At 35.6% G+C, this 21,785-nt stretch overlaps 1 protein-coding gene across 1 annotated transcript in view; it reads left to right on the forward strand.

Annotated features, from left to right (window-relative positions):
- Adamts19 (ADAM metallopeptidase with thrombospondin type 1 motif 19) overlaps positions 1-21,785 on the forward strand; it is a 209,084-nt gene that overhangs the window by 57,362 nt on the left and 129,937 nt on the right. The window contains exons 4-7 of the mRNA XM_052742227.1: positions 3,587-3,759; positions 4,867-4,950; positions 5,654-5,811; positions 21,290-21,333. Coding sequence (XP_052598187.1) covers positions 3,587-3,759; positions 4,867-4,950; positions 5,654-5,811; positions 21,290-21,333 — 459 coding nt within the window. The remainder of the gene's footprint in view (positions 1-3,586; positions 3,760-4,866; positions 4,951-5,653; positions 5,812-21,289; positions 21,334-21,785) is intronic.

The raw sequence follows: 21,785 nt of genomic DNA on the forward strand, positions 1-21,785 counted from the left end.
TTCAGTACCTTTTTCATTCCTTGTGTTATACATTTCATCTTAACACTAATTACATGTTTTTTCTGTAGTTGAAATTGCTTTATTGTCAATTCTAGAAAGTCTCTGGAGGCCTTTAAATGAATATCTTTTATGATAATTCTTAGTGTTTTTAATACAGGGTGGAGAAAAACAGTTTTAATGCATTTTATGATTGCCCATGATCTGATGAGCCCAGGAGAGAAATCAAGCAAATCAGAAAACACCAGCCAAGGCCAAGTAGCTTTCCTTTAGAGTCAGAAATAAAGTTGTCTCCTTTGAGAGGAGAGTCAAAAGCAGAGCCATAGCACACAGCTTCCTGACAGAGAGGAGCCAGTATTGACAGAAAAGGGTGACATTGGGGAGATGAGTGGGGGAAGAGAGGAATGGTTTAGATGTTCTGGGTGTATTCGAACTTACAAAGCTTTGAAACACTACACGAGAGTTTGTTGTCGTAGGGAAAGCTGGGGTGCTTGGTTTAATGCAGAGACAATTTGTTAAAGAATGAATTGAGTAGTCATCTGTTCACACTCATCTGTAATGTTCAAAACTCCTAAAATTCCTTACAGGGATACCTATAGACCATGAAAGCAGATTTTTGTATACACTGATAATCCTTAGATTTTGGCAGGTTGTATGTGAGGGAAATGCTATGTCCTCTTGTCCTCTTGTGGAAGTCTTTGTGTGGTGATGGATACAGACAACCAAGAGAGCAGAATACATCATAAGTACGGTAATAGTTGTTTATAATGAATAATTCATAAGAGGTACCTTTTGAGGATAGTGAAAGACCCTTGTAATAGTTGCAGGGAGGCTGTAAGTTGCTATAGTAAATGATAGTGGTTCAAATTAGATAGCAGTCTGTGTCTCCAACATGTTACAGTTCAAGTTTTCAAAGAGCCAGGGCAAGATAGTAAGTAGGATATGTGACGTCATCCATTCTTCTCACCTTACTGTTTCCCATGCCCTTCCCAGTGTTATCCCCTGTAATGTATACCTGAACTCACTACACTTTGTCGATTCTAGCCCTCTGGATGGAACTGAGAGAAAGAATGACAAGAACTTTTGTTTCAAAGATGATCTAGGAATCACATACACCAGTTCTCCTCATATTCTGCCCTGGAACATCTAGCTGGATGGTCACACAGTTGAACATTAGGCTGAACAATGGTTCTGGTTGGACAGTCCCAAACCAGCCAAGTGATGGCATCGCTGGGGAGAGGGTGGATAACCTGCAGGTAGTTAACTGTCAATCACAACCTCCCTAAAATCAATGAAAGGGTAACAACCAACAGAAACAGAAAATGTGGAAACATGCCCAGAGTGAATGATGTTCTGTGTTTTATTTATTGGATATTTCCATATTTATCTTGTCACAGTAGTGAATGAAGGTTTCACAGCATACAAAGTTTCTCATTTCCTTTCAAGGTCAGTGATGTTAAAAAATATGAGAATACACACAGCTTTTCATGACCCATTTATTAGGTATTGGTTCTGGCAAGATAAAATCTCTTCATAAATAATAAACTTGAAGGAATTTTCCCAGCTAATACTTGCTATAAGGTAGATTTGACTCTATAACTATAGGTATAATTTATACTCCAGTTGAAAAAACCACACAGTAAATTTTTAAGTGTCCTAGACTGGAAAATACTTTTGAACCTAATTTCCATTCTTATCCGTCCCTTGGGACTTTGATATTCATTTCTAGCACAGTTTTGATTGCATAAAATGTGATCTTATCAACAGATTCTTCTTCATGTGCCCACTCTTGTTCTTACCTTGTTAGATGTTACCATGTTCACTTCTGGTGCATACAGGACATTTGCTTTTATTTTCATAATATGTTCATTAGTTTAGTCAACTGACTTTATATGATAGTCAGGTAAAACTTGTTTTATTGAGTAGATATTTAAATTTCTATTATTTCAAGAAAAAAGAGAAGCAGTAATTATAGATAACTAAAACCAGAGAGGTCACTAGCTCTTGCCTTGGCATTTATTTCATCTTAAATCTCGGAGCTGACTTGGGTGTCTAGAAGGTAACACTCAAGGGGACCAAGTAGGTCAAATAATTAAAGATATAAATGCATCCTGAAACTGTGCAATGTTAGTGGTAGAATAGATGGTAAGATGGAGTCATAGACATGTATATCCCAGTTGTGTTTGCTCCTAGTCCATGTTCAAGGTCCTGCTGTCTAACTCCAGGGCTTGCCAGTCTGCAAACGGCCTCAAACTCCCTATTCTTTTGTAATTGGCTTCTTTTTACAGCATAGCCTGAGTTTTGAGATCCATCCAAAGATATATATTATAGCAATTGTTTTTTTTCCATTTTATCCAGTATTCCAATTTTCATTAAATAAATAGGCCAAAGTTTGATCCATTAGACCGTTGATAGCCTATGTGAACTATTAAGAACAGTGCTGTTCTAAATAATATGCACATACCTTGTGTGCAATTCCAATGGAGGTATTTGAGAAATGATCATTGTAATGGTATGTGTAACTTCATGTTAGTAGACCATGAAAATCAGCTTTTTAGTATGTTTATCCCAAATTGAACACCAGTATATTTTGTGTTGTTGTTATTTCAGTACAGTCTTTGGAAGTGTGAAGACAAACACCCAAATTCAATCAGCAATTTTTCGTGGCTGTTACATATGGAACTGTTTTGAATATGCATCCCATACATGTGGATGTTCAGTTATCTATCCTGCATTCCTATCAACATTCATTGTTATAAGTCCTTTAATTTATTCATTCATTTCCATTTGCTTTTGATTTTCATGTTGCCAAACTAGGTTGAAGCCTCTCTTGTACGTAAATTTGAGATTTAAAGGTTTTTGTTGTTGTTGTTTTTGTTTTTGTTACCAACAACTGCTCAAGTCTGTTTTCTGTGTTTCAGTTTGGTTATCTTGTATTAAATTAGAACTGTTCTTCATTTACATAATCTGGAAATATATAGCAAATGTCTTCTTCCACTTTGGGACATTCTTTTCTCTGTGTCCATGGCATTATTTCATAAACAGAAGTGGTTAATATTTTATGGTTAAACTTATAAAAGTATGTTTTCAGTTGCCACTGTAATTCAGGCACATTTGAGGAATTGTTATCACTTTAAGGTCTAACTTTTATACACATGATGGGAGGTGGAGTCAAAGACTTGATCTCATTCATGATGATTTAGTAATCAGAGCATCTGCCTGGGATGTGCACAACAGTAATTCTAGGTACTTTTTACAAGCAGACCTTTCTTTTGTCATCAGGGTAAAAAAAAGTCACTAATATTTTTTGTTTCGTGTGGACTCTGTTAGAAATTGTACTGATATGATTTTTATAGGCATAAACCATCAATAACAGTAGGAAGAAGATTGCATTAAAGTTTACTTTATAGGTTGGGGAAACTGAGGAGGACTTGGAGACAAAAATACCTTAATTCAGCAGAATTGACACATCCGAGCACTACTCCAAAGTCCTCTGAGATTCTGTCTTGTAAGACTTTACTCGATGTTGCTTTCTATGATGAATGATCAGTGTAACAGATACACCAAAAAATTCATTTCTCTGTTGCAGATAAAGGAAGACCAAGGTCTAAAAAACCCTCAGAGAATAGAAGAGAAAAGCGGTATTCATACAAATTGCCCCAGGAATACAACATCGAGACTGTAGTGGTGGCAGATCCAGCGATGGTTTCCTACCATGGAGCAGATGCAGCCAGGAGATTCATTCTGACGATCTTGAATATGGTAGGCAAACCTTACTGTGTATAAAAAGGTTTTCAAGAGAACTCTGAGTGGATTTGAATCTAAGAATATTGTTTTGTAGCACTGGGCATTGAAACAAGGGTTTCAAGTTCTCTAAAATTTAACTCATCCCTTTCTTTCTTTAATATGAGTAGAAATGTGATTTGATGTCTTAGGCACATAAAATTGATTTGTCTCCAATGAAACAGCAAACAATTACCCAGACATTGCTTTATTTTAAAACCGTTGCTGCTAATTTTGAAATGGCAAAACTCGTAATTTTCTTTTCTTTCCCTTTTCTGTTCTCTGCTTCTGCCTTTATTATCTGTCTTTGAAAGACATTGTTGTAGTATAGCAATGTTGTAGTATTGGTTTATGAGCATGGTTCTAACACAAATGTTATAAAATAATTATAGGGTGGAATAAGAATGAATTTTGTCAAACCACTTAACTTAAGGATGTATATAATTTTAAATAGTAGGTATGATTCCAGTTGAGGAGTAGACCCTAACATCTATTACATAAAATCTAAGCAGGCTGACTCCCAGGAAGCTAAATATGATTGCCAACTTCTGGTGTGCAGAAAAAAGTTGGTGTCTAGTGCCTTAGGGATGATTATCACCACAGTAATCCTTTGACAGATTTCACTGGGCAAACTTTCTTCAAGGGAGGATCAGAAAATGCTAATGAAGAGTGATTTTTTACAGAAGGGGAAACAGAATAGACTGAGTAGATTTTAGGGTCATTTGGCATTTCCCTCCTCCCTAGTGGACAGATTGTCTTACTTTAGACTCTTCTGCCCTTCTTCATCTGCATTCTGAGAGTCTACTAGCCTTGTCCTGAGTCAGCTTGGCAGCCTGATTTTAGTCTCATCCCTGTACTAAGATTTGTAGAAACACAACTTTGCTGTGTCCAGCCATTATGTTTTGTAATACCTATTAAATAAATTTCAAGTGAAAAAAATGAATGTATGATACCACATTAAAAAATTGTGTTGCCTACCAGTTTTTAAAATATGATTTTTATACTGAGTTGAAATTTTCTCCATTTTGGGCCTTGAATGAAAGTTTTCCTTTTATTTTAGGAGTTTTAATTTTTATTTGCTTTTAGGTCTTTAACCTTTTCCAACACAAGAGTCTGGGTGTGCAAGTCAACCTTCGTGTGGTGAAACTTATTCTGCTCCATGAAACACCAGTAAGAAAGTTTTCAGTTTTGATTCAATCATGTGGGTGAGAAATTGTGTTCAGGAACTTTTAAGTGGAGAGAATTTTAGGAATATTCTTTTATTGACTCAAAATCCAAAAATACCCACTGAATCACTTTTTATTTTATGTATACTTTATACATAAAACTGGCCTTTGGTTTGGGTTAATCCCTCAATTTTATTTGAAAAATGGAATGTTCTTAGTTTCCAAGGATCCTAACAACAAACCTTAACTTTCCAAAATGTAATTCGAAGTTATTTTAAAAGACAGCTTTCTCATAGTACTTAAACATATGTGTTGAAGGTATTTTCTTATCTGTATTACAGCTGAAATGGAGAGTAGTCTATGGCATCACTCTGGCTAATTAAAAAAAAAACTAATTAAAGACTACTTTAGAAAAATTCTTTTCATAAATTACATAATCAGCTGCTTAAATGTTCCATTGTGCCCTTTTGATTTTCATGGCTGTGATATTATTACACCTTCACAAATTTTACCTTTTTTTTGTTTGTTTAATGTGTTTTGTTTGAGGTCAGGATAAATTAAGACTAATTGCCTCCCACGTTTTATATAATTTCACATTCAACTGTCTGCATTAGTAATTTCGGATGTTGCCTTAGGACCCACGCATCGGTTAATTAGGTATATCTGAGAATAATCTTACTGGAAAATGAAAGCCACCTCTGTTGTAGGCAGATCTGTATATTGGGCACCACGGAGAGAAGATGCTGGAGAGTTTTTGTAAGTGGCAGCATGAAGAATTTGGCAGAAAGAACGATATACATTTAGAGATGTCGACAAGCTGGGGAGAAGACATTGCTTCAGTGGATGCCGCTATCCTTATAACAAGGTAAGATTTCCAAAGCCAATTAAATTGCCTTCTTAATTCAGCAGCTCTGCTGCTCATCACATCCTTTTCTCGGTACAATGCTTTTGTTTTAGGATCTCTTGGCATAATGATCTTAGTCTACTCCCTCCATTTATCATTGATTTCTCAGAAGTTTAATATTAGGTCGATACTCTGTTGAAAAATATTCTTCAGTTTACTTTAAAAAAATTGCTCCCGACTGCTGATATCAAAGATATAGCACTGATGAGAGTATCTTAAAACTAAGGAATTTCAGTAGAGTTTAAGTACTATGAGGATATACTATATGTTTTTCAGCCACCACCATACAAAGTTAACTTCTTAAGTAGAATCCAGTAAGTTATACTTTTTCTGGGTCTATCTGAGAAAAGATTGTCTGATGTATCTCTAGCTAATTAACTGTGAACTGTGAGTACTTAGCGTAAACATTTGTAATGTAACATTGTAAGTTAGCTTGTAATGTAACATTGTAAGTAAGCTTGTAGCTTTGAAAACGTGGAACAAGTATACAACAATATGTCCTGTGTCTGTTCTCTGTATCAACAATTGTCAATGATATTGTTTTGCTTCCAAGCAAGAGCTAACAGAAAATTCATTGTGTGCCAGCGATTTAATCTGAGGTCATCAAAATTATCAAAATTTCATATCATATCAGTGACAGCAATATTACAAGTTGTTTGATAAAGACCTGTGGAATTAATGGTATTTTCTTATTAATTAGACTCAACAATTCTAGCAATAACCCTTTTGTAAAGAAAAGCTGTATGCAAGAACATTGAGTGGACTTCCACTTCCAGCTGAGTGCATGTAGCTGATTCTGGACTTGTATAATAAATAGGCATGAAACATGAACATTTAGGTGGCAACTATTTGTAGTCATTGGAGTATATCCTTTAAAGAAGGAAAATGTACTAGGGAAGTCCCACAGTTAACCCAGCTCTCCATTTGAGGACAGTTTCTCGACTGGTAGATAGATTAGTTAGGATCTTGGTCGGTTACCAGCGTGTTTCTGAGACTATCAGAGGTCAGAGTCCTGTACATAAAAAGGTGCCTAGGGAATGTGTCCTTGTCATCTGTACAGATAGAGTCTGTTCCAAATTTACAAGAGTGGTTTTGCTATGGTGTTCAGATTTTTAAAACAATGGTGATACTTGGGTGGAGTCAGGCTGCAAGCATGAGGCAATTTTGATACCTTTTCATCACTCTCAGTATTTATCTAAGAAATACAGGAAAGTGTGTCATCAGCCTGACAACCCAGGAGGATCTGTTCTGACCCAGCGCGATCTTTGATGTGTAATGGAGACTATGTTTTCCCCATTTATGGGACCTTGAGAATCATCTCAGGCGTTTGATAGACCCTCCATCGGGGGAAATAACACAAACAAAAACAAAAAGCAAACAATCCCCCCTGCAAATGCTTTCTTTGACAAGATTTGCCTCGGCTATGGTGTCTCTTCACAGCTATAGAACAGTGTAGTGGGTAGCCATTCCAGCTTTGATCTGGAAGTTCCAACCCCCATTGAGACTTCGGCAACTGTCACGCCTACAAGGCGGGGCCAAGGGAGGCGCCGGGGGACCCGAAATCTGGATAGGCGGGCGCTCTCTCTGTTGCGGGACCCTGGACTGGAGAGGTGGACCGAGCAGAGCTCCAGAGAACACCGCTGGACTGTGATACACCTTCCCCAGACTCCGCGACCTACCTATTCCTTAATTTGTAAGTTACGCCATTAAATAAATCTCCTTTTAACTACGTGGAGTGGCCTTAATAATTTCACCAATAGAACAGAGACTAAGACATGTACCTGCCTTTAAATAAAATGCAGAATAAATCTTGACAGCAATTAATAACCCAGGTTTACTCCTTGAAATAAGCTGTCCGGAAATAGATTTACACAGCTCTGAGCAACACATAATTCAACCAACATAATTCAACAATGAAAAAATAATCTATTCCTTAAGTGATACTTAGATCTACTTTACACAAGAAATGAATGACAGCAGTCCTTAAGAACTTACATAATGCTAATTCACGTCAGACTCTAGACTTACACATGACAGGTACAGCTGTGGGTGCCGGAGTGAAAAACAGAGAAGGAAAATCTTCCTGAACAGGTGGAGGATGATGACTTCCCAAATACAAAAGTAGCACTAATCAGAATAAAGCAAATGCTAGTTGCTTTGTTACTCTTCTGTCTTTCTTTCTCCTGCTGTCACAGAATATGTGGTAGGGGAGTGAGGTGGGTCTGGAGAGAGCAGTGGGGATAAACAGGATCAAAACACAATATTGTACTTTGCGTTGTACAAATATCTGTTTGCAGGAATGTTGCACAAAACTCTCAAAGAACTGGTTAAAAATTGAAAAAGTTATATTATACTAAGAAACATAAAACCAACCACTTTAGACTACAACGTGGTTTTCAAGTTAACCATTGAAAAATATATACCTTATCAGGTTTTAGATATTTAACCAAAAATATGACAAGGTTTTATTACTGAAAACTTATCATTGAACGTTTGTGTGATAAGAACTATTCCAATATCTATTGGCAAGTGTATGTATCCATGTGATTAAAAACTCTTAAGATCAGAACCTAGCACTTACAAAATCATAGATCACACCTTCTCCATCATTGTATTTCATTAATCTTTCTTATTTCAGGTCTGTTTTCCTTAGCATTGAATCTACACCCCTTTCAAATGAATAACTCCAGCAGACGCACGTATTTTTCAGAATTCAGTTGCTTCTATTTAAACATTTCTCATCATCATTACCAGAATTTACATATTTCATTGTGAACTGAAGCAGAAGCACACTTAGCCCCTTTGCTTAAATGAGTGAAAGAAGCTATTGCCCTTAGATGGGTAGAGGTGTTATTATCAAGGGCTGTGTCCACTCACTGATATTTGTTTCAGGCCCCATTACTACAGTAGCTCTTCCATACATGCAGGCCTCTTTCTCTTCCTGATACAAGATGGAATTTACTAGTGTTATTTTTTATAATTACCTCCCTTTGGAAGAGTTTATGTAAAAACATATGCCATTTTAATGAGCAGATGAATAATGGTGGCACGTGTATAGCTAGTGTATTGAAAGCAGAATATTTACTCAGTTATTAAAGGAATTCCCATGTGCTACTTTATAGTTTTCTCTACACGTGGCACAGTCAGCATCTGCACATATTAATTTGATCTGGCTTATAACCTCATATAAGAAGAATTATCCTCCTGAATTCGTAATTCATTTTGATGCTTTTGCTTAGTAGAATGTTTTTGATACCCTCTCTATGCTATTTCACCCATTGATAGCTTGATGCTACTATATTTGACTATTTGAAAATGTTAAGTGGATACTCTTTTCCTTTTTATTATGTTGTAAATACCAGGCCTTATAAACAAATAGATTTGGGGGAACAGTATAGTCCAATGTGAATTATTTAGTAAAAATGCAAATCAGTTTGCTTAGAAATAAAATATATACCAGTGGATTATTATTATTCATTATTTCATGTTCGTTACTTATTTTCTGGTTTGTTTTCTCAACATGAAGTTGATAAAATGTGAAAAGAAAATAATATGTGTTAGAATGATTAAGAGCGAGAAAAAGGAATATGAAAATTGTATATAGAAAGTATTCCAAAGGAAATATTTCAAATTTAAAGTGAGGTTAAACTTGTGAGACAAAGCACACGATGACAAAATACATATATCATAGGAAATAAATTGGATTCCAGAACATAACAACATTTTAACCTCAATTAGCTCAGTTATAAACATGTAAGTAGTGAGCCTAACACTACGTTTGATCCATAACAAATACATAATTAAAATAGGTACTAGTATTTTCTTATTACTGATGCCAATATTAAAGAATAGAGAAAGGATTATACAGAGGCAAAGATGGAAGCAAGTAGGTCTGTAGCATGAGTCATGCCTGCAGACATTGGAACTTTCTCCGTACCTCTGCAGTGATTTTCTTTAACCCAGTGCTTTCATACAGATTTGGAGCACAACTTGATTCTTATGGCATGGAAGCATGTACCAGGAGTCCTAACTACTGTGGTGCCAAAGGGAAAGAGTCCCCTGAACTCATGTGTTAGAGTTCAGCCTGGGCTGCACAGGGAGATCTCTCAAAAGCACACAAAACTTCCCACATTGATTATGTAAGCATAATTACAGGAATTTACAGTCAATGTCAGGGACTGGTGAGCTCAAGGGATTCAGTTTCCTACAAAAAAAAAATGCAACTGATACTTTATATCTGAAGGAATAGTTCTCTCTTTATCAATAAGTGTTTCCAGATAGTTTACTTTTGTAAAAGGAAAAAGCCATATCACACACCTTTATGTGGTCTGTAGATTTAACTCTGTAGGTAAAGTACTTGTTTAGCATGACTAAGATTCCCTGGGTTTCCTCTTCACTTAGCTGATTGTTTCCTCTGACATCCGTTTGCTGATTGTTGGCCTTGAATTCTGGGAAAATGGAATCCTATTCAGAAAGTCCTTTCCTGCAGTTACATTTTGTAGGTTCCTGTGTTTGTGTCTAGCAATTTCAGTATTTCAGGTGTCCCATGAAGGTCTTTGATCCACTTGGATTTGACTTTTGTACAGAGTTGTAGATATGGGTCTGAATGGACTCGAAGCAGATTTCAACTGGAGTTTCAAAGAAGAACATCAAATTATTAAAAAATGGAAAGAAAAAGAAATAGAGGGAACACCTCCAGATGCCTATGAAGCCAGTATTGCTTTCATACCCAGACTAGGCAAAGATATAACAGCAACAAAATCTGTAGGTCAAAATCCCTGATAAATATCAGTTCAAAACTCCTCAATAACTAACTACCTCTCACCATTATTGCTCTTTATAGCCTTCCCTAGTCAGGCATATGGGTGCTCTTAATAGAATATATATATATTCATATATATTCAACAAACATAGATTATAATTAAAACTACCTGCTTGGCTATGTACATAGGCAATAGAACACAAAATAGGATTCACATTTCATTCCTATTGCATAGTACACATTTTCCTTAAAATTCTGTTCTAAGCCTTTGTTTGTCCTTATATGTTTCTCGAAGAAAGATTTTAGTGTATTTTCATCAGGTAATGCATAGTTTCATGTTCAAATTTTAAAGTGACTTTTACTTAAAACTGTATTTTCACAATATAAATGTACCCTCATAGTAAAGTTGAATAAATATATTTACATCTTAACTTGTGACATTTGTTACACAACTCTTATGTCTCTCTCTTACTGGAAGTTAGCATATATCATGCTATGAGTATGTACAGAACACCTTCTTCATGGTGTGCACACATTTCTGCATTTGTTTCTTTCACCTTAAATATATCTTCGAAGTATTTCATGGCATGCATTTTATCAGGCACACTAAGCCCCCCACTGAATGTCTCCTGGCCCTAATCTTAGAACCCGTGAACTTGTTATCTTAAATACCACTAGGAACCTTGCATGTATGACTAAATTCAGCATCTTGAGTTGGGGAGGTTACCCAAGATTTTGCATACAGACCCAGTGTGCAATCACAAGAGCCTTAAAATACTAAAGAAGGAAGAAGAGTTTTTGACTCATCAAGCCTGAAAGATGTTGTACTATTGACTCCAAAGACAGATAAGGGGCTGCCGCATAGAGAATGCTTTCCATGTCAGAAGCTAGAAGGGCAGCACGTATTACCACTCCAGCCTCCAGGAACACAGTCCTCACACCACTGTGACTGTAACCCAGGGTTGCTGGTATTTGGTTTCCATGTAAATCTGTTTGAAATTTATTTTGCTTTCAGCCACTAACAGTGTAGCAGTTAATTCTAACAGCAACAGGAAACCAATTCACTCATTTTCTATTCATTCAGAGGGAGGATCATAAGTGTCCCAATTCATTTATTTCACTCTTTATAGAAAATTTTAGTTTGGTGCTCTCTGAGAAAAAAAAAAATGTCCTATGAAGATCTTTATCTATGACACTAAACATGTGCCAATACTCATTTAGAGTACTGAAGTACTTGTCTGTCGATGCTATACACACATATACTCTTCCTGGGGGCCTAGTGATTGTTCTTCCTCACCCCCCTGTGGGATGAGGCTTATGAGGAGGATCCATATCTCTCTGCTGCCAGTACCGCACTGCTGAAAACCAGTGCTATAAAGAGAAAGTTTTAGTCCTACATGACCTCGAACTACCTGGTCAGAAACTTCTAAATGAGTGTTTTGTGTAATCTGGAAGAATGCTTTCTTTACTCACTAAATAGTGTAAAATAACGATGATCAGACCTTTAATGTGTAAGGAAGCTGTGAAAAAATGTGAGAAAAGTTAATCACCAGGGATCCCTTGTTCTTTTCCTTATTTGTCAGCTTCATTTAAAACCAAGTTATGTGTCTATTGAATGCTCGTCTTAGACAATTGTTAAATGTTGTGTGCTATGTGGACACATCCCTAGGAAGAAATTGTAGCTCAGGGATTAATCTTGGGCTCAACTCAAATGTGTAATGTCCTTATAAGTTTGAACCTATCTGAAGAAATATATTTGTCAAATTGTTCTGTGTGATAAAATGAAGTAAATAGTTTACAGCTGACCTGGTGCTGTGGCCTCCTGGTAACAGAAACACAAAAAAGCATCTCCCATTGGTCAACACTACAATTTCATAGCATAATTGTCACATTTCTCTCTGATTTATAGAGAGAGCTTGAATCTCTGGCTCTTGAAAATATTTTTACTTAAAATTTAATTTTGATAATAATTTTTGCCTTTCACATTCATTGAAATGATTCTGGTTTATCTGTAATCCTTCTGAAAATTAATTTCAAATGAATGCCATTGGCAAGAAAGATAGAAAATTTAATAAAGCAGAGATGGCAAAAGTATCTTGATTTTAATAAAAAAATCACAGACTCATTTCTGAGTGAATCATTTATAGGTATATCCCAGGGCACTGTAAAACTTTACAATGAGGTTTATTCTCTGATGCATCTTCATTCTTGGAAATTAAAGACGATTTTTTTCAATATAAGTCAGAATTTATTGGTCTTCTCAGTTTAGACTGAAAGTATCATTTCCACAACTCACATAATGAAATTCTCTAAGGCCAACTTTATGAACACCAAGTCAACATGAGCCGAAATGCTGATTTGAATCCAATTGAACACAGGTCTACGCTGCAAAGAAATTTGTATTCTCCACCACACACACATACACACACACACACACACACACACACACACACACACACACACACACACACAAATCTTGGAATATCTTGAAATTAGTAATATATTCCTTTGGTCATCTGGAAAAACATCTCTGACTAGCAAAGATTAAGAATCCCAGCGTCATTTGACGTTAAATGCGACAACTCACTCTTCAGCTTTAACAGTGATGCTTCCAGTGGATTTGATAAGAGGACTTTTCAGAGTCTATGTAAAAAGCATACTTTATTTCTTTGTTATACTAAGTGAACAGAAATTGGCTATGCAAAGGCTCTCAGTGCCCTTGACAATAAGCAGTGTATTAGTCCTAGTTTTATAATATTGTTTACTTACAGATGAAGTCCCTTGGTTCACATTATGTACATTAAATAGTCCCGTTGCAGCCTCATGTACCATGATATGGTGTATTATATATTTAGGGGGGAAAAGCATATAAACTTTTTCCTCCTACATCTGAGTATACTTTATGCTCTATGATTTGGGTCCCGGTGTTGACCCTTTGATTTACTGTAATAACATATCATTCGGTATCATCTGCTTGGTTGTTTCATTCTGTTTGTTTTCTACCAATAAAATTAGAAACATAGAACTGTCTGTTATTTATTTAATACAACATCACTTTAGGCTTCTTGCTCATTGATCCCCAGCATCACAGAGGTGAATCTGCACCATGTTTTCTAGGACTCTAGAGAGTTCTGTTTCATTATCACCATGGCATTTCTTAGATCCAGATAAAGAGAACATAATACATGTCATTTCATTGGAACATCCTGGTCCTGCTCTGTGCAGAAGCACAGGAAAATATTTCATAATTACATACATAAATGCACCTCGATTTTAAGTGATGCTCAGCCTGTACAAACATTATGTCTGTGAAAAACTGATTTCTGTAGCTCTCCATGTTGAATATTTTTTCATCTGTTTACTGTGTATATGGCAGCAACCCTTTTCTAAAACCTTCCATCTACAGTCATATTCATACCCTGGATACATTTTACTACTTGGAAATACATTTGCCTTCATCATTTGAAATTAGTTCAAAATAAAGATATTGAATTTGTGTAGATTGACCGCTACACAAAGCAGGTCTGAAGTGGCTAAGATGTCCATAATCACCAAAGAACCAGGCATGAGGAAAGACAACAAAGGAGGCATGATGGGAATTTCATCCTCTGATGTTAGATCATTAATAGTCACTAACAACCTAGCCTAGCCTTTACTTTATACACTCTGGAAAGGCTGAATTCATTCTAGGAGCCATGTTTTGTTTTTTGTTTTTTTCCTTTTGTTTATTTAATTAAAGTACAATCATATATCACATCATTTACTCCTCCTGCTCCCTTCTTTCCCTTCCATGTAACCCTCTACAACCCTCCAATTTATAAGGCCTCCTCTTCTTTAACCATTGATATACATATAGTAATTTATAGTTTATGATACATATATGTACATACACATATATTTATAAACATATAAACACAACCTGTTGACTCTGTTCAGTATTGCCTGCACATAAATGTTTTCTAGGGCTAATGATTTGGCATTGCCCCAGTTGATACATCTATAGTACATCTCCTTCGCCTAAGGTTCAGAGCACATCAGGAAAAGCAGATAGAAAGACTGTAAGAGCCAGAGGGCCAGGGTGTCAACTATGAGATTGTTTCTCCTAGAAATGACAGGGAAACTGCACTCACGATGTTCCAACAACATGGATGCCTAAGGAAAGCCAGAACAGTTCCAACAGCTGTTGACATCCCAACATAGATGGAGGAACAACTTTTATTAGAAGCTTATGCTTAGAAATTATGAGCAAAATATATGAGGTAACAAAAGGTATTCTCCATAGAAAGATGATGGGGTGCGTGGTAGGGCAGGAGCACAGTTTTAAGATTCAACTTAAGGCTGTCAAAAAAATACTCAATTTTATGTAATCCCTTAACTATAGCCTTAAAAATACATGTTTTAGATGAAAGCAATCATGTTTTGCCTAAAGGCACAAGTTTTCCAGTGGGTTTTTTTTCTTTTCTTTCTTTTTTTGTCTGTTGAAGGGACTGTTACAACTTTGCCTTGGAGGAAGTTTAGTTGCAATAGTTGTAACATGTATGAGATAAAATTGAAGGAAAAATAATTTGTTTCAATCATTGATTTTGCAATAATTTATAATCTTCAATTGACTAAAGATAGCTTTGAACAGGTGTTAAAAGGTAAGTATCTTCAAGTTGTAATGCATACCTGTAGTTCTAGCTTTCAGGAGGCAGGAGAATCACCTTGACTAATCAGACAGTGGAACCAGTCCAGGCTACATAATACGCTGTCTCAAAAACAAACAAAAAACAACAAAGAAAAAGAAGTATTTGATTTTAATTGAGACAATAAGATCTTATTATTGAAACATTAATTGGACCTTTAAAGGATTTAATTAAAGTTTTTGCATATTAAAATAATGCATATGTGCCTTTTTCTTTACATGTTGATATTTGTTGTTAAATCTATCATTTTATGATAATTTCTATGTGGTAAGTCACAGATGAGTTCATTTTGTTTAATTTTGTGTTCATATAGTTGACTAGATAATAAGAAAATGCCCCATTTTAGAACACTTATAAATTGAAGTTATAGTAGAAGAAGCATCCTTTATGTGCGTAGGTTAGCCGTAAACTAAAAGGTCTGTCAAAGAGCAATTCGACCTTAGGAGGAAATGCAGTAGCTGCCCAGGGGGAGTTTGTTCTTTGAAATACTTCCTTTGAAGTATGTGGCACACCTTGTTTTGTGATTTTTTTTAAAGGTCTAGCAGAAAAAAGCTTTCAGAGCTGTGCAAAGTAGGAAGGAGAAATGAATCCATTATAGATGACTATAACTTATGGATATCTAGACCTTACATAAAAGTATGTGTAGTCAAAGCTCTGGCATCAACTATACGCTGTCATGATCACTCTGTATCATTCAGGATTGTAGGATGGGAACAACCCCCCCCCCCAACCAATCACCCTATAAATACCACACAAAAGTAACTCAAATAAAGAACCGTTGATTGATTTCATAATTGATTACAAAGTGCACAGTTGGATTATTTTTGATTATGAGAAACCAATGTAACATTAATGAGTAACCCATTAAAACAATAATGACAATTAAAAAATAAACACACTTACATGATTAAGAGTGAAAAGCCAGATATATGACAGTGAAATACTTGGAAAACAGAATACTTGCTTTGAACACTGAAAAACAATACTATAAAAATATGGCTTTAAAATCTCCATTTGTTGGTTGAGGAGCAGATGAGGTATAGATGAGTCGGGCATTAATGAGATGGGTGGTAAATCTGAGGTCTTCTTTAAGAAGACTGTACAGAGTGGTTAAGAGCTGGAATTACAAAAAGCTACTGAGAGTTTGCTGAAATGAGAAAGAGGATTGATTGACATATGCCTCAGGATGTTCCAGAGAAGCAGAGTAGAAAGACCGTCAGAGACAGTCTTACACATTGCCCTGTCTTTATAGATCTTAAGAATCGGAAATAACTCAAATATCAAAAAAGATCAATAAAAACAGTATCGGCACCTCAGCACGTAGGTACAACCGAAGTAACGACCCAAAAGAGAAGAAAAGTCAAAACGAAACAGAAACCAAATGTATGAAATAAGAGCAAAAAAAATAAGATGTTAGATACTGACCAATATTTATGACTGAGAGAATGAAATGAAACTGTATCTTCTATGCTCTATGACTCAATAATCTCAACCTAAACTTCTCTTTTCAAAGCCAGGCATGATGACACCCACCTTTAGGCAGGTGAGTCTTTGTGAACTCGAGGCCAGCAGGGGCTATGTAGTGAGACTATGTCTCAAAATAATGACCACCAAAATTCTATAGTATGACAGTCAGCTTTCTATTTTGAATAAATGGATGATACTGAAAACAAAGGAAACAAAACTTGGGGCAATTTGCTGTGATGGATGTTTACTTTGTTATATGTAGAAAGAATAATGTGTTGTCTAGTAAAACAACAACAACAACAACAAAAAAAAAAAACCCAGACAAATTGTAACGGATAAAAGAAATTTTTAAGCATACAGACAAATTGCTCAGTAAGTACTATTGGCTTGAAAAAGTTCCTATTTTGAGATTTATAAATGAAGATGGGAAACGACTGCATTAGAAAAAAGACTTCTGTGTAGTCATGGAAACCCTATGATGACAAATCCAGTGTAGTGATACACACACGTAATGCCATCACTGTGGAAACAGAGGCAGTGTGATCCCCGGTGTTCCCAGGTCAGTCAGCTTAGTGTACTTGGTGAGTACCAAGGCATACTAATTAAATCTATATCCAAATTAATAAACAAATAGCAAGGTGCCTAATAAGAAACAGCACCCAAGATTGATTTCTGACCTCATACTTAAGCATGCTCATCTACATACACGCACAAACCAGCACACACAAATAGAGTTGCCCATGTGTGAATGTATTTCTCACAAAAATAAATCAATAGATAGATGATAGGTATTATTTAAGCCAAGATGGAACTGAAGTATTTTACTAAGACAAAACAGAATAGCTGGGTATTGTGTACATCTATAAAGTCTACACTTGGTGGCTGAAGTAAGAAGATTGTCACAAGTTTGAGGCATGCCTGGGCAACATTTCAGTCACTACTAGGCTATCCAGAGTTAAGACTTTATCTAAAAGACTTTATAGACAGAAAGACTTTATCTAAAAAAACAAAAACAAACAAACAAAAATGAAAAGCAAAACCAAAAAATTCAATAAAAACAGGAAAAGATAAGATGCCGAATTAAAAGATTTAATGTCTTTGTTTTCATTTCCCAAGTTCTTTAACTGTGTGAAGGTGTGTTGCTTTTGTTCCTGCTGCATTTGTTTAACAATGTAAGGATGTGTATTTAATTACGTAAAGCTGGGCTGCATCTGTTTCACCTTGCCTGCCTAAGGAACCTGATTAGTCTAGTAGAAAGCTGAAAGGTCAATAGCTATGCAGGAGAAAGGCTAGGCAGGGCTCCAAGGAGAGAGAATAAATAGGAGGAGAAATCTAGGATCGAAAAGAAGAAGGGGAAGAATAAGAGAAGAAGGAGGAGAGAACAGGGACGCATCTGGGGCAAGAAGTTAGGCAGACAGGGAGACAGCGGGAAAGTGAATTATACAGAAAGAAAGAAGTTAAAAAGGCCCAAGACAAAACATAGATAAAGAGAAATAGGTTAATTTAAATTAAAAGAGCTAGCAAGGCCGGGCATTCAAAAGTAATAGTAAGTGTGTGTCATGATTTGGTGACCCAAAAGAAAGAGCCTGGTACAATAGTAAATCCAAATATACCAATAATAAATATAATCAATAAATTGAATAATTTGCAAGAATATTATACAGCTAGCTTTACATGTTTTAACCATGTTCTATTTGCAAGAGACTCATAGAAAAATGAAAGTTGAATCCAATACCAAGGAAAACTGTCCTAACAGACACATTCATGATGAGAACCTTAGGGAATAGTCTAGTTCATTTTTGTCAACTTAATGCAAAGAAGAGTCTCCTGTGAGGAGGGAACTTCAATTGAAATACCTCCATCCAATTGGGCTCTAGGCATGTAAGCATGTATGAGTGTGTTTGGGGAGCGGTACACTGTGGGTGGTACTGCCATTGAACAGATGGTCCTTGGAAGAATAAGAAAGGAGCTGAAAATGAGCATGGAGGCAACCCAGCACAGCATTCCTTCATGATTCTTGTCTGTGCGCTTCCTTAAGTTCCTGCCCTGGCTTTCTTCAATGATGGACTGTGCTTGAGACATGTAAGCCAAATAAAGCCTTTCCTCCCCCAAGATGCTTTTGGTCAGTGTTTAATCATAGCAACAGAGAAGCAAACTAGAACAAGAGATAAATGTGATCTTTATCCAGAAATAAAACCAATAACTCAAAATAGATAAAATCCATAAAACTTAGAGAGTTTAATTATTCAATAACTTAGCTTTGAAGTGAACAAAACAAAAATTAATAGACACATGGAAACATCAAAAAGTTATAACTTTAATGGAATTTTAATATTTCTTCCTTACTAATAAATTCAAAAATCAGTCCAGAGCTGCTTATTTCATTAAACAATTCTATCTCATGATATGTAATAGGTTAATGTAAGGAACATGTATAGAAATATGTTTGAGAAAATAATGCATTTAAATATGCAATGAAATTTATAAGACCAGACATAACTGCCACACTGTGAAGGTTTCTGCTGGCTCAACCAATGTGTAAATGGAAAATGATTGTTAATATCAATATCACTGATGAGGTTTCAGCACTCCTGCCCTGTATCTTTTGGATGGTTAATATTTGTATGTCTTTATTTATCAGTGTTTGCTAATTGTACAAAGATGTGACAGTTTAAGACTTACCTATGAGTATATACTGAACTTGGACCATATTTACCCTCTTCTACTTTATCCTAAACACCCCCTCTTTTCTTCTTAGTTGTATACCAAGCTTTCCTTTTTTGCTCTTTCATTTGGTTTTCCAAAGATTTTTTATGTAAAAATTTTGATCATGTTTTAATTTGAATTAAACATTTTGATTATGTTTTCCTTTCCCACAACTCCCTTGTCTAGAACCTTCTCTCCTCCCTCCCACCCAACTTTATGTTCTCTCTCTCTCTTTTCTTTTTTTTTTTTTTTTGGTTTTTCGAGACAGGGTTTCTCTGTGTAGCTTTGCGCCTTTCCTGGAACTCGCTTTGGAGACCAGACTGGCCTCGAACTCACAGAGATCCGCCTACCTCTGCCTCCCAAGTGCTGGGATTAAAGGCGTGTGCCAACAATACAAAACAAAAAAGAGGCAGGGCGCGAGGCAAAGGCATACTAAAATCATACAAAAAGTCTGCTGAAAAAACATGAAGTTCACGTTGGTGTACTTTTTTACAAGATTGATTGATTGTGTATGAATGAATTTACGTGCATCAGAGGCCAGAAGAGGGCATTGATTTCCTAGAAGTGGAGTTACAGGTGATTATGAACCACCCTGTGGATCCTGGGAAACAGAGTCCAGATCTTCTTCAAGAGTAGTTAGTACTCCCAGTCACTGATTCATCCCTCAGTACCTGCGCACTGAATTTTTTAAAATGTATTTTCTATTTTACAATGGGATTCAGATTCTATAACTGATAGTGATCTTTTTAAAAAGCTAATTTCTGATATCTCTCTCACACACATTCGCACATGTGTGCAAATATACACATGCAGAAATGCTAAATTAACTGTGTCAGTCTTCTTAAGAGTAAAATTTATATAAAACTTAAATGCTAAGGTGTGGGCTATCGCTTATAATAGGTATAAGAATTACAGCAACAAAATAACCCATCAAAATATCAATAATTACTATATGTCTAACATTGTTTTAATATCTTATGTGGGAGACGCATTTAACTTGCATGATAAACCTGTATTGTACATGATTGTACATTGCTAGATCTTTTATCCTGCACAATAAACATGTAGGGCTTTACATGCTAGATCACTCCTCCTGCACAATAAACACAAAGGAATTAGATGAGGTGCCTGTGATGCAAGACGATTAACTAGATTGTCTGAGGTCCCAACACTAAGAACACATAGATAAATAATTATTACTTCATATAGCATATCTCTTAAGTCAAACTCTGATTATGTTCTGTAAATTGTGGCCTGTGAAATCCTGAATATCTGGGGACAAGAGTATCATTAAGGAATGCTCTCTAACATACAGTACTGTAATTCATAGAGCTCATTTATGTAAAATACTAATTTCTTCACTTCCTTTTGAAAGTCCCTTTCAGTCTTTGTGAATTTTTGCCAAACTTGGAAAGGAAACTGTAGATGGCTTTAAATTATATTCCTTACCTGTAAACTCTCAACTTGGAAATTCTTTTGTCATATGAAGTAGTGTTATAATATTTTCCTGTGATAAATCATTTCCAAACATCATAAACTATTTTTTGTAACAACACAATGACATTTTGCAGAAAAATTTAAAACAAAGCAGAGTTTTATTTCTGAAATACTGTCTACTGAATAGGAAGATTTCTCATGAATAAATAATATGTTTTTGCTATTAAACTCTGATTAATCATTTCTTAAAATCTTACTCTGAGTTCTGTTAAATTTGAGGGAATAAACAGTGTGGCCCATGTAACTGTGTCTTTGAGTCATGATGACTGACAGTTGTCTGAAAGAATCTATCTTTACTTGGATTTTCCACTTTTCTTTCTAGGAAAGATTTCTGTGTCCACAAAGATGAACCATGTGATACTGTAGGTAAGTATATGAGAAAAACTTTCAGTTGAGGAACACTGGGGAACTTAAATGCATGTGTTGCTTATATATAGTACATTACTTGAGGGTGCTGACTTTGAAAGGATATTTTTGCAATGTCATATACATATATATATACATACATACATATATATATATATATGTGTGTGTGTGTGTTGCAACTATGTTGTAGATCCAATGTTAACATTTCAGCTATTAATGAAACAGCTAAAAGTCATAATGAACTATACACTGCAGATATTTTATGTGTATTTTAAGACTATCATCAATTCTTTTCTGTCTTTTCTCAATGATACACAAACACATTCAATAACACTTTATTGTTGGCAACACAAGGCTAAATACATTTATAATATGAGAATAGATTGTATTTGAAACATCTATACTTCAAGTTATTTGCAGAGTATAAAAAGAAATCCATCTACTTCGACTGT

This window comes from Peromyscus californicus, unplaced genomic scaffold (genome assembly GCF_007827085.1).
Source record: "Peromyscus californicus insignis strain IS unplaced genomic scaffold, ASM782708v3 Scaffold_17__1_contigs__length_78620276, whole genome shotgun sequence".
Taxonomy (NCBI): Eukaryota; Metazoa; Chordata; class Mammalia; order Rodentia; family Cricetidae; genus Peromyscus; species Peromyscus californicus.